Raw genomic sequence first — 13,301 nt, 5'->3', positions numbered from 1 at the left:
TCAGAGTTGTTTAAACACAATTGTGGTCTCAGAAGAAACTTTTTTTTTTTTTTAAAAAAAGATTTATTTGTTTGTTTACTATGTATGTAGTATCTGCCTGCATGTACACCTGCATGTCAGAAGAGGGCACCAGATCTCATCATAGATGGTTATGAGCTACCATGTGGGTGCTGGGAATTGAACTTGGGATCCTCTGGAAGAGCAGTCAGTGCTCTTAACCTCTGAGCCATCTCTCCAGCCTCAGAGGAAACTCTTTTAAGAAACGAAAGCCACCTACAAAAGGCCTCCCTAACACACAAGAAGAGTGCTGTATTTGTAATCTTTGGAGGTAGTCCCGCTGCCCCCTAGCAGAGCTGGTTTTTTCATGCAGATCTAGGCCTCTTAGAGGACAGTGAGTTTTATTTCGTTCTAGGTGGTTGATTAATGCAGCAGGCAGTTATTGAACCTCTGTGGTGTGCAGCCGTGGCAAAGTTTCTTCAGAGAGCTTTGTACTGAGAAGAACCTGGCTTCTTGTGTGGCCCATTTTTGGAAACCCCTCTGCTCTTGGCCCACCCTGCCCTCCCACCAGACCTTTATCCTTCCTAGAGCAGAGACTACATCTTCCCCATCGCTGTGTCCCCAGAACCAAGGCTCTTGGTGGCTGTGTGCTGACAGCTCACCGGCTGAGTGGGATGGATGTAGAGGCTGGAGCAGTTTCTGGGTCCCACACTCAAGTGAGTCCCACATGCTAAGTTGCTGTGCTGACATGTAACATAGCCCTGTTTATCTCACAGACTGAACACTGGCCCCCTCTACTGACAAGCCCTCTTGGGAGTGACAGAGAATATGTGACCGCGCTGATCCCAAGAGCTGATAGTGCCAGTGTGGGGGTTCAAGTTCAGGGCTGTGACCCCAGAGCTCACAGGCTTGATTGAGTATTGAATTTTGCTCTTACTTTCTTTTTTGAGGTATTGTATACCTCCCATGAGATTTCCTTGGGAATTCTCCGAGCTTCTGTTCTAATACTGGCTAGGCTCATGTCTCATACAGGAGAGAGGCTGCAGTCTAGTGGAAAGGACACTGCCCTTGCCTGGTGTTGCTTTGATTTTTCTTCTCGTCTGTCCGAGGCAGGGTATCATGTATCCCATGCTGGCCTTGAAGTTGCTTTGTAGTTGAGGATGATCTTGAACTTCGGCTCTGGTTTTGTCTTTTGAGCAAGTGCCAGGATTACAGGTGATTCTCCACCACACCTTTATGTGATATTGGAAATTGAATCCGGGGCCTACTCACATCAGGCAGACACTCCACCATCTGAGTGATGTGCTCAGCTCTTTGGGCTTTGTGTCCTAGTTGATCCCGGCCTGTGCCTCTGTGCCTCTTGATAGCTCTTGCTTCAGTTGCCCTCTCTGTTCCTTTATGGGGACAGTGCAGTTTTCATGTGTACAAGACAGAGGTCATAGGTAATGATGACTGTTATTTTGTCATACTATGCCAGCACAGGTCGTGTGAAGGAGAGCCATAGCTTATCTAACAAGCTTGGACTAGCTTTTCCTTAGCCAGGTAAAGTTCTGGTTAGGAACCTGCTCACCCACCATTTGCTTGGCTTCCACAGAGCAAACCCACCATCTGTGCGCTTCTTCAGCTGGCACAGTCAGGTATTTGGACTCAGATGGTGACGCACATGCCTGGGACACAACCATCTAGTTCCTCAGTTCACGTCAGGATGCTGTAGTCTTCACTGCGGACAGCCTTGCAGGAGGATCTGTGTGCTGGCTTCACAGGGCTGTTGCAGTGCACTGGAGGGGCTGGGGGGAGAGGGTCGTGGGTTTATGCATATGTTTGTTTGTATATAGAACTGTGACATATGCTTACTGGAGTGAATTAAAAAAATTACCAAGCAACCAAAAATTACCCGTGATCCTCTGACTCAGAGACAGTCAATGTCTGCCCATCAACTGCTTGGTGGAAGAGAACATCACTGGAAGCTGGCAATGTTCCAGAAACAGGTGTGAGAATTCAGAGGATGATGGGGGGGGGGTGCAGGAAAGGAGCCCCGGGAATTCCCAGATGGAGCAAGGTGTGTGAGGGGCATCAGGCATGGTGGAGGTTGGAGAGCGAGTGATTCCTGGTCAGAGACTATCAGGCCATGTTCAGGAGGTGAGGCAGCCGAGGGGCTGGCTGTGTGCCTGGATTTCGGAGATGGGTGTCTGGGATGGGAGGCTTTTGCAGGACCTTTGTGTCTTGGCTGACCCTGGCCAGTGCTTTTGTAGCAGGTGCTGGCTGAGGAAATTACCATGCCCTTATTTCCTGTGCCTTCAGGCTTAGGACTTGGCCCCTATGGAGCAGGGCTGCTTGGTTTTCTGTAGCTAGGCATCTCTTGTCCTATGCTGTTCTGAGTGGAAGTTCCTCATCTCTCCATAGACTGGAGTTCCTGGGCCGATGAGAGGATCAGGGCACTGTGCCTGCTTTGGGAGGAAAGACCTTTCTTCTGTTCTGGAGCTGGGTCTAGAACAACAGGCATCCTCTAAAGCCAAATGCATTCCTAAGACTTAATGAGTGCTAAGCATCCCACTGACCTTCTTCTCTGGCCTTCCAAAGACTGTCTACTAGGTGCTAGCCTTCTGTATTTCGAATAAGAAAGGGAAGCTGACACCCAATGAAAATGACATTTTGTGAGTTAGGCAGGGGAGTGCTCCCCAGTAGGGTGAAAGGGGCCTTGAGTTTTGGGGGACAGGCTCCAGTGCTTAGGACCCTCAGCTGATCAGAGGTTCTGAGGAAGCACAGGGCAACTATATGCGGCGTAGTGGACAAGATGACCTGGGAGGGCTGCCTAAGAGGAGCAGAGACATCACCAGGGAGCAGAAAGAAGGCTGTCAGGAACCCTGGTTGCCTGAGCCCAGGGTCCTCAGCACCCTTGGGTGGGAAGAAGGATGTGTGGAGCTGGCTACCTGGCCTCAGGTCAGTCTCTGTCCTTTCTCTGGTTCCTCCCCTGCCCATAGCTCTGAAATCTGTCCTAGTGTGGATCCAAGTCCCTGTGCGGACTCTAATGTCTTGCCCTCTACAGGACAGGGTATGCCCAGGGATCCTCTTGCATACCCTGGAAGCTGAGAGGCTAGAGCTGAGTGCCAAAGGAAGTTTCTGGACACAGGGTCCTGACCCTTGCTAAGAGTTCAGTAGGTCCAGGGTTTTGTGGTCTTACTGTTTCCCTGAAGATCTGTGGCCTAGCTTTTCTGATTTTCATTGTGAGATTCTATGGCTCTCCTGATTGGATGCACTTTCTTTTGCCAACCTGTTCCTTCTTTTGCTTTATTGGAACTTGGTTACTACTTCCCTCTAATTGTGACTTCTTAGTTCTGTCCCTAAATTCCTGTGAGGATCTCTTTGATAGCCACAGGTTCCTGAGGCCATGTAGGTCTCTGTGGTGAAGTGGTCTTTGCAGTCTGTTCCTGGCTTTCCAGATATTTACCCTCTCAACCATCCAGTCATTTCTTCTCGAGCTGTCTTTCCTGATGGCACTGACACCATGTGGTGACACCAGGAGCCCTTCCTAGTGGTAGAGGTGGGGATACTCAAGGCCAATAGACACTGGTTGGGCACATGTCCCCAGCCACAGCCCTCATAGCCCATGATGTCCCCAGTATTGTCCACCTCAGTTTCCAATAGACACCAGCAAGCATCTCACAACTTATTGGGAAGATCAATTTGAGAACATGTGAAGGTATGAGGCAATCAGAACGGGCAAGGAAGTGGAGCTGATGTGGTCCCTAACTCTCCCCTTCAGAAACACCATCTTTTGGCTCTGCCCCTGTTAGCATCCCTCTGCAAGGGAACAGGGAGGAATAGCCATGGTGACTTAGATAGGTCTTCTTGGTGTGTGGCTACTTCTCTTGATGCCATGGTTGAGCTGCTTCTGGCCAGGAAGACACTGACCTGTTTTGATCTCACAGTGCAATCCAGCTGGTGAAATCCACTGGTTATTTTTCCGTCACTGGACCTTGGCCTAGCTGTCCATCTAATACTGAGTTCCTGGAGGTTGATTTATGGGTCTCTAACACCAGGAGAACCCAATACCATGCAGGAAGGGAACGCGTGTGGTGACTTTGGAGTTGTCTTGACAGAATTCTAGGTCCTTCTCTTGTTTGGGACCATGGATAAGCTCCCTTATCTCAATAAGCCTCAGTTTCCTTCTTCAGACAGAGTTAATTCATCATAGAGAATTGGTTTCCAGAAAGGTTAGCATAGGTACAGTGGCTAGTTCCTGCCACCTCTGTAACTGAAGGATCTCGGGAGGAGGGTGTGAGCAAAGTCAGCAAACCTGGTATGAGAGTGGCAGGAGGGACCCATCTTAATGGTTTCCCATCCCCCTGTTGGTGGAGGGAGTCTCACCCCTGGGTATGGCATTGGGTAGACACAACATTTGACAGTGGACAGGTGTGAGAGGCACTGCACATGCAGTCACCATCTGAGTGAATAGCCATCAGGGCTGTGTAGGCTTTGCCGCTTGTGGGGGCAACATTCTCTGCTCCTGTGGGCCCCTTTCGGGTTTTCTGAGGCTGGCTGGGGAGCTGCGGCCCACTGCCCAGGATGAAGCAGAGACTGTATGTGACCCCATGAATAGTAGGCTGCTTGGCTGGGATTTCATCTGGGGAACAGAAGCAGAGGACCCCTGTGACGCTGTGTGCGGCCTGCTCTAGACAGTAGATATGAGGCAGCAATAGTATGGATGAACTCTGATTGTTGGTCTTTGTCCGTGCCTAATTCTGAAGAAGGGAGGAGGGTCTGCCTGGCAGGAGTGGCCTAGGTGGGAAGAGGCTGCATTCCCATCCTAGAAGCTAGCCTGGCTCTCCATGCCTCTCCCTCCCCCAGGCCCCTTCGCTTCAGTGTTCCCAGTCCACAGTCTCCTGGTGAGTTGCAGCCCTGTGGTGCAATGGGTAGCTTCCACTCTATGCACAGGAACCTTGGTTTGAAGAAACCGTCAGTCTTCGTGGCACTTAAGTTAGTGTCAAAAAGGTGCAAACCCAAAGCTGTTTCTCTCCACAGCCCAAGACCATTAGGCAGGGAGAGCCCGCTCTCTATGCGCCCACCCTCCCCCGCCTGCCAGTTCTCTGCTCTCCTTCTGCAGAGGCGCCTTCCTAGGCAACATCTTTCCCCATTACACCCTTGCCTGTTTCTGTTGAGAGCGAGGCTCTCTGCTCTCTAGAAAGTACTCACTGTGCAGGAATTTACCTGAACTCTCAGCTTGTAGAGAAAAGGAAGAATTCACTGAGTGAGTGGAGCTGCTCGCTAGGAGTCAGGGCTGCCTGGGACTGGAGCTTGGGGTCTCCAAGGACGACCCACTCCCCCGCCCTCTGCCTGGTCTGTCAGTGGACCGTTGCTTTGCACCACCTCATGGTCTTGCAACTGTGGAAGGCATTGGCCCTTCGATCCAACACTCTGCGGCAGCTTTTCCTTTGCCATTCTTTCTCCTTGGGGACAAGTAAGTCTAACGCTGCCCGGAGTAGTAACATCCTTCTCACCCCTGTGTTCTCATTGCAGAAAAGTTGTACGGTGACTTCTTGAGCTGGAAGCTGGAAGAAACACTGTCCCAGTTCCCTCTGCAGCCTGGGAAGGTGGCCACCTTCACCATCAACATCAAGGCAAAACTGGACTTCTCTTGCCAGGAGAATCTCCTCCAGGACCTGAGTGATGGTGAGCCTGTCCCAATGTCTGTGTTCATACTGCTCTCCCGTCCTGTCCCTTCGCACCTTGTCACTTGCTTGCTGGACATTAGGTCCAGCTGCCTGGACTTCTAGCCACTTCATTAGCAGCGAGTTACTGTGCATGTCTGGGAGTAGGGAGAGTGCTTTTCAGCCAAACTGTTTCTTAACCCCCACTCTTGACCGTTTTGTTGTCGTTTGTTGGGAGGACATCCTAATGTGTGGAACGTAAGAATGGCCACAGTTTTCAGTGTGTCTGCAGCCATCTCGTCAACTGTGATAAAATGCTCCCTCAGAGCCTTCCGGTTTGTGTAGGTGGCTGGGGCAGTGGGAATTCGGCACAGCAGGAAGATAAACTGATGGGGACGAATCTGGTGGCTCACAGATTCCTGACGCCAAGTTATGAAGCCTGGATCCAGCTATTGGAGGCCTGGTGAGGAATATGAGCCAGCTCAGGCTACTGTTGCAAAGATCCTGGATGACAGGGTTCAACACCAGACACTGACTCCTTATGGCTGTGAGGCCTGAGGCCAGGGCTTTGGGTCCTTTTCTTGGCCCACAGATGGTCGTCTTCTGGCTGTGACCACACATAGTAGAGTTTCTCTCTCATGTTCCTTCCCTCTTTGTGAAAAGGCTGCTTCCCTGGATCAGGGCTCTGACCTCACGACATCGCTTACCCCTTCTACCTGCTCACAGTGTGTCTTTGGTACAGTTGGTTTGGGTAATAGGGCTTCAACGTGGCAATTTTGGGAGGAGGTGCCGATATTCAGCTCACATGACATTACTGGAGACAGTGTGCTCCGGTCCCAGAACTTGGATGACTGCCAGAACTCTCTGCCTTTGTTTCTTAACTCATGAGTGATGACAACCCCTTTTCTAGGGCTGCGAGGATTAGTAGCTAAAAGATTCCCAGCGTCTGTTACAGGAAGGAGTAGTTGGAACCCCGTAGATGTGGAGTGTAACTTAGATACAGCTTGCTTTATTTGGAAGAGCCCTGTAGGTGAAGAAAGAAAAGAGGGCCCTAAAGCCCAGAGCCCAGATCTCTCCGGAATTGAACTTTTCATCCTTCTGTGTATGTTGTGTATGTGCTTGTGTGTGCACATGTGTGTTCTGTGCACACACATGTAGAGGCCAGAGCAGGACTTCTGGTGGCCTTTTTTTTTTTTCCACTCTCTGCCTTGTTCTCCTGAGAAGGGTCTCTCACTGAACTTGAACCTAGTCAGCGAGCCCCTGGGATCCACTTGTCTGCCCTCCGGTGCTAGAATTACAGCCTTAGTGAGGGTGCTGGGGAGCGGAGCTCAGTTCCTCATGCCGACACTGCAGGAATCTCTCCCACCCGACCAGCTCCTCAGCCCCGGGACTCCCTTGTGAGGCAGCGTCTTCCAGCTTCACTGTGCATTAGTTGTGCTCCGTGTTGAACTAGAACAAGTGGAAGTTAAGGGCTTTATTCTCCTGAGAAACTGCCTCCTCACCTTGCCCCCTGTGAGTGTTCTCCAGCTGCCTACTCAGTCTGCTCTGCAGGGCGTCTGCAGCTGCTAGCGCCTACCCAGTGGCTCTGCTCCTCAGCTTTGCCTGACCTGCACTGGATTGTGCAGATCTCAGGCCAAGCATCTCCTTGCTGCAAGGCCATTCCATCCACTTAGGCAAAGACAGTCTCCACTCTCCTTCTCCTCCGTCTTACCTTGTCACTCATCTTGTCTGTCTCTTTGCTTTGGAATAGAAACAAAGGCCTTGACTCCCTCAGCATCCCCATCCCAAGACCTAGGGTGTGAAGGGACCAAGGGTATATGTGTGGACGACACATGATGGACTCTTTCCCCTGCCCCTCCCCTTGTTGTGGGGTTCCAGGTTAGGCTGCTGTTTATTTACTTGTGTGAAGATTGCCTCCTAAAAGACATCTTTAAGGAATTGTTGGCGATCCCAAGTCTCCGTGCAAAGGACACAGGAATCAGCCACCATGTGGTTTTATTGTAATGGCTGCTATGTAAAAATTGGCCTTGTAACTCTTTCTCAGCTCAGGCCACCTTAACAAGAACACCACAGACAGATGGAGCAATACATCCCTCACGATCTGGAAGCTGCCTGCCTCATGCTGTGAGGGCACTGCTCCCTTCAGGGCCCTGTGTCCCATACCCCCACGGTGTGCACTAAGGACTTCGGCTGGTTCTGAGTCCATCACTCCCTTCCCAAAGTTTGCTCCCCCCCCCATGGTATTGAAATGCCATCTCTGAAGTTCTGCAAGAAAGCTCTTCTTTATGTTATTAGTGAGGACAGAAAAACAAATGTTGGATGAAGAAATGGGAAAAATCTTGGGAATTTAACTTATCAGGACGCGCAAACATCAGATAGCAGGTAGGGGGAGTGGGTGTCATACCTAGGGCTTCTGTTTTTGTGAAGAGACGCCTTGACCATGGCAACTCCTAAACCTGCCCCGAGAGGGGCACACTTCCTCCAACAAGGCCACACCTCCTCTAATAAGGCCACACCTAATATTGCCATCACCTATGGGCCAAGCCTTCGCACACAGTGAGTCTATGGGGCCATTCCTATTCAAACCACTGCAGTGGGGAAGTAAGGGATACACCAGCTTTGGGCTGGGGGTGTAGCTCAATGCAGAGTAGCTTGTCCAGAGGACACAGAGCCATGGACTTGACTCCTAGAACCATGACCTAAATCAAATCTGATAGATTTTCTTTCTTTTCTGTCTGTTTGTAACCTACCTCACCCTGTTGAGTTTTCAGTTGTAGATAGAGGGTTTTTTTTTTTCCCCACAAGGAGGGAATTTGACAGACTGAATGTCACCCAGACCTGAGTCTCCAATGCTTGCCCAGATGGTGATCCTTGGAAACGTGTCCAGGCAAATCTTCTGAGATTTGTACGTGAGACTCAAAGTCAGGCACTAGATTGGCCTTCTGCAGCCGACTGCTGGCATCAAGTCGTCCCTGAGGAGTACAGAGGTCTCTCGGTGGAAACTCTGGCTCCTTGCATTTGGTGGATTGCCTGAGTTTAGTGTTCTGCAGACCCATTCATTGACAATGCTGCATTCTTGCCTTTGTTTATAACAGGGTGAGGCAGTTTGGGATTTATCATCTGGGAAAACTGCTTCAATCTTGTAAAACAGAATTAAATCAGCACGAGAATTATAGTTTCCAAGGGGTTTGCAAATGTAGGCTGACTTACTACCTGGTCAGTTAGATGCAGCAACCTGGTTATTAATGATAGCAATCAGTGGCTGCTCAGGCTGTTTGCACAGCAATCACAGAACAAGGCAGTTCCGAGAGGTTTCCCAGGTATCATTCAGTCTTTCTTTGGAGACAGCTGTAAGTTCAGTTGCTCCTGGGAGCCTGTAGGGGAACCCCTGTGGCTCTTAACTAAGTGGTCCTCAGAAACATGGAAGTGGACTCAGTTTCTTTTTCAGGCATGGGCTCTTATTTGCTGTGGCTACTGAAATTAGATGCAGCTTTGCGAGCTTGCAGCAGTAAATAGAGATGCTGCACAGTTGGGAGCCTGGCTTTAGTGTGGGCCGCAGACAGATGGAAGAGGCTTTATAGCTACGAGTGCCATCAGATCTGTGTGTAGAGGCTGGACTTCCTGTTATTGTCTGTTTACCTGGGGGCTGCTGGGGATTGAGTGTGGGGCCTTGTGCGTGTTAGGTAAGAGCTGCCTCACCGCACTATATCCTGAGCGTTTGAAATAGCTTTTCTTTAAACATTTTGAGACAAGGTTTCCCTTGAATCTGTGATTCTCCTGTCTCAGCTACCCAAGTTATTGGTGTCATAGGCCTGTGCCACTATATCTGTTCCTGTTTAAAATTCCCAACAATTCTAAAAGCATATTTTGTTACTATCCCTGATTTTTGTAAAAGAAAATGGGAAAATTCTGTCGTCAGAGGAGGTTGTGGAATGCTGCAGTCCCAGACTTTGCGTGGTCCTTAATCACATCCCAGGTCCGAGACAGTGGGGGAGCGAATGGAGACACACACAGGGTAACCCTGTGTGTCAATCACAGGTGCATTGGGAGTGGTAATGAAGCCACAGCAGGAGGACCTGCTTCCCAGGAAGGACATTCAGAACTACCAAAGGGAGAGAGAGAGAATTATGCTTGCATTTTCTTTGATATGGTTCAGGGCAGAAAAGATGGCGTGAATGTAAATATAGAAAGTAAACACATCAAATTACTGAAAACTAGTGCTTCCGGTGAATGGTCTATGGCTTTTCATGTCTGTTCTTGTAGCTTTTCTGTAGGTTTGATATTTTTCAAAATAAAAAAAAATGAGGAGAAAAGTTGCTGCCACAGAATACCTCTTTGGTCTATTGTGTTTTGATTTTGAAAGTGAATTCTGGGAGCCAGTGACTTCTTGAGTCTACGGATTGTGGGGCAGCATTTGTCTCCCTCCAGGGTTGGAGAAGTCAGCCTTCCAACCAGAAAGCGCTTTACAACAACCAGAAATTTCTGATTTCTTGGAATGTTAAGTTTATGATGAGAAACCTCGGAAGATGGTGATACACCACTGTCTTAGATGTTGTGTGTCTTTAGGTTGCGTAATAAAGGAGACCAAACAGATACAGAAGAACCAAATACCCTTAGGAAAAATATGTAGCTAAAGCAAACATCGGGGTTCTCTGGAGACCCCAAAATATGAGCAACTTCAGCAAAACCGCTGACATCTGAGAGGCCTGACACTCACACGAGAGGAAACAGGACGTGATAGCTGGTGGTAGAGACCAGCAGCCCCTGAATAGCCTGAGGCCACTCACTTGCTCAGATCCAGAACAGCAGCTGGAACATACATGTACAGGGCTCTCGTATGTTCCAGGAGCATATGCATGGAAAGTTCTAGAAGAAGAATGAGGACCTGGAGAAGCTGCAGGAATCTGTGTGGGATGATATAATGAAGGGACAAGAGGACATAGCTGTACATGGGCAGGTACCATGCCCCTCAGTGCAGAGCGTCAACTCCCATGGCTAGTACCCCATGGAACAGAGAAAAAGATGTGTGGGTTTAGTGGAGTCAGGGTAGCTGGGAGCCATCTCTCCTAATGGTTCCTGTCAACCAACCAGCTCAGTAAAGGTGGCCAAGTCCTATGCAGCGTTAAGTTGGAAGCCCAGGGGGCAGAGCAAGAGGTGGCATGTCTTGCAGCATGCTGGGGTGCCTGCTGAAGATGTGTACAGTCTCCTCAAATCAGCTAACAGACATCAAGAAACAATTCGAGTTGGAAAGAAACGTAATTCCAAGTCAGAAAAATCTCAACACTGAGATGGAGAGAACTCAGGAGAGAACTCAAAGCTCAAGCAGGGCTTTTGGTCTTGGGTGAGTGATGGGGACACAGAAGATGAAGGTGAGGAAAACTGAGAGAGAATGAGAAGAGGAGATGGTGGGAACGTGGCATCTTTAGATGACACAGAAGACCTAACCCTGGTGCACATGCATCCCTTATGCGTGCATCCTCATGGACCGCCTGCCGTGAGACACTAGAGCAGAAAGCCACAGCCTGGTAACCAGAATTCCAGAAAACTTCCTGAAGTGAAAGATTTTTATCTAACAGCACACTGTGTATGAACGCACTGACCCAGGAGCCTGAGACTCTCTAATACAATCACTAGACTTCAGGCCAAAATGGTGATTTATGAAATAATGGAGATCTGATTATCACTGGACTTTTTCGACAGGGGCAGTATCTGTCCAGACAGATGTTTTCAGTTGCGTGTGCAGTGAAATGGAAGCCAGGATTTTTAGGTCCAGATCCTTCAGGCTCAGCAATCAGGGATCCGGATTAATTGGCAGGATGCAGGAATGTAGCATTATGCTCTCAATGTTTACATCTTGAAAATTCTGTGATGGAGGACTGGCAAGACAACTAGAGACAGCGTCACAAGGGCTGTGAGCATCAAGCGCCAAAATCCAGGAGGCATTAGATGGGAGAGTATATATGTGCTATGTCATGGCCACTGGCTCTAACAGTGTGCTGATGTGGGATTGTCTTCTGTATGCTGTGAATACCATTGGTTAATAAAGAAACTGTCTTGGCTTGCACAGGGGATAGATGTAGGCACGGAAAACTAAACTGAATGTTGGGAGAGAGAGAAGGGTGTAGTCAGTGAGAAGCCATGTATCCCCTCCAGAGACGGATGCAGGAACTTTATCCAGTAAGCCACAGCCTCATGGTGATACACAGATTGGTGGAGATGGGTTAAATTAATATGTAATAGTTAGCCAATAAGAAGCTAGAGCTAATGGGCCAAGCAGTGTTTTAATTAATACAGTTTCTGTGTGATTATTTTGGTTCTGGGCGGCTGGGACAAACATGCAGTTCCCTTAAAACAGTGTGCATATACCATGCTGATTTAAAAAGGCAGGGGGAGAGAAAATTGGGTGTTCAAGTAATTTTTAAGCTGATATCAGTAATTATATTCTTAGGATTAACATTGATATTAATTACCCATAAGAGTATATTATTGTGAAGTAAACTTTTTTACTACTCAGCATTAACTTTTTTAGTGTGTTCATGTGTATGAGGGTACACATGTATGTATATGTGTGTGCATGTACCTGTGCACATATATTTGTGCATATGTGTGTATGCTCATGTGGAGGCCAGAGGATATCATGGAGGTCATATCTCAAATGCTATCCATTTTTCCTTTGCTTTTTATTCTTTTGAGATAGGATCTCAATGTGTACCTTTTGCTGGCCTGAAACTGTGTAGACCAGGTTGGCCTTGAACTCATAGAGATCCATCTGCCTCTGCCTCTTGAATGCTAGAATAAAGATGTGTACCACAATGCCCCCTCCCTTTTTTTTGAGGTAGAATCTTCCACAGGCCTGTAATACCATGTAGACTAGGGTGACTAGCCAGTGTGCAGCCAGCACTGAGATTACAAATACTTGCTATCTTAGCTAGGTTTCTATTCCTGTGATTAAACACTGACCAACACCAACTTAGGCTGGAGAGATGGCTCAAGAGTTAAGAGCATTGGCTGATCTTCCAGTGGACTCACGTTTGATTCCCAGCACCCGAATGGCACCTCCCAACCATCAGTCACTCCAAGTCTAGGGGATTTGGTGCCCTCTTCTGACATCCACAGGACTAGGAGTGCACATATCGCATGGACACACAAGTGGGCAAAACACCCTTATACATTAAAACAACCCCCCCTCCATCCCAATAAAAAAACCCATAAAATCTTGGGGAAGAAAGGGTTTATTCTACCTTGCAGAATACAGACTATCATCAATGGAAGAGCAGAAACTCAAGATGGAAACCAAGAGACAACTGAAGCAGAGACCATGAGGGATGCTTCTCATTGGCTTCAGTTTGCTTTCTTATAAACCACTTCCCAGGAGTGGTACCGACACAGAGAACCAAGCCCTTCTACACAATTCATCAACCAAGAAAACTCCCCACAGGCTTGTGGACGGGCCAGTCTTGTGGGTGCATGTTTTCAGTCGAGGCTCCATCTTCCCAGGCAACTTTAGCTTGTGTTAAGTTGACAAAAATCTAACAGAGGCACTTGATTTCACATTTGAGTTTTTACACGGATTTTGGGCATTGAAGCCAGATCCTCATACCTGCACAGTCTGCTGACAGAGCCATTTCTCTAGCCTCTGACGTGTGTGTTGGACAT

The 13,301-nt window shown here is 48.6% G+C and overlaps 1 protein-coding gene across 2 annotated transcripts in view; it reads left to right on the top strand.

Annotated features, from left to right (window-relative positions):
• Trappc9 (trafficking protein particle complex subunit 9) overlaps positions 1–13,301 on the top strand; it is a 432,805-nt gene that overhangs the window by 112,832 nt on the left and 306,672 nt on the right. For both annotated transcript variants that reach the window (XM_057792283.1, XM_057792282.1), the window contains one exon: positions 5,515–5,667. In XM_057792283.1, the coding sequence (XP_057648266.1) occupies positions 5,515–5,667 (153 nt within the window). The remainder of the gene's footprint in view (positions 1–5,514; positions 5,668–13,301) is intronic.

Source organism: Chionomys nivalis, chromosome 17 (genome assembly GCF_950005125.1).
Source record: "Chionomys nivalis chromosome 17, mChiNiv1.1, whole genome shotgun sequence".
In the NCBI taxonomy this organism is placed as follows: Eukaryota; Metazoa; Chordata; class Mammalia; order Rodentia; family Cricetidae; genus Chionomys; species Chionomys nivalis.
The sequence above is the reverse complement of the archived record's forward strand: the minus strand, read 5'-3'. Positions and strand labels throughout refer to the sequence as shown.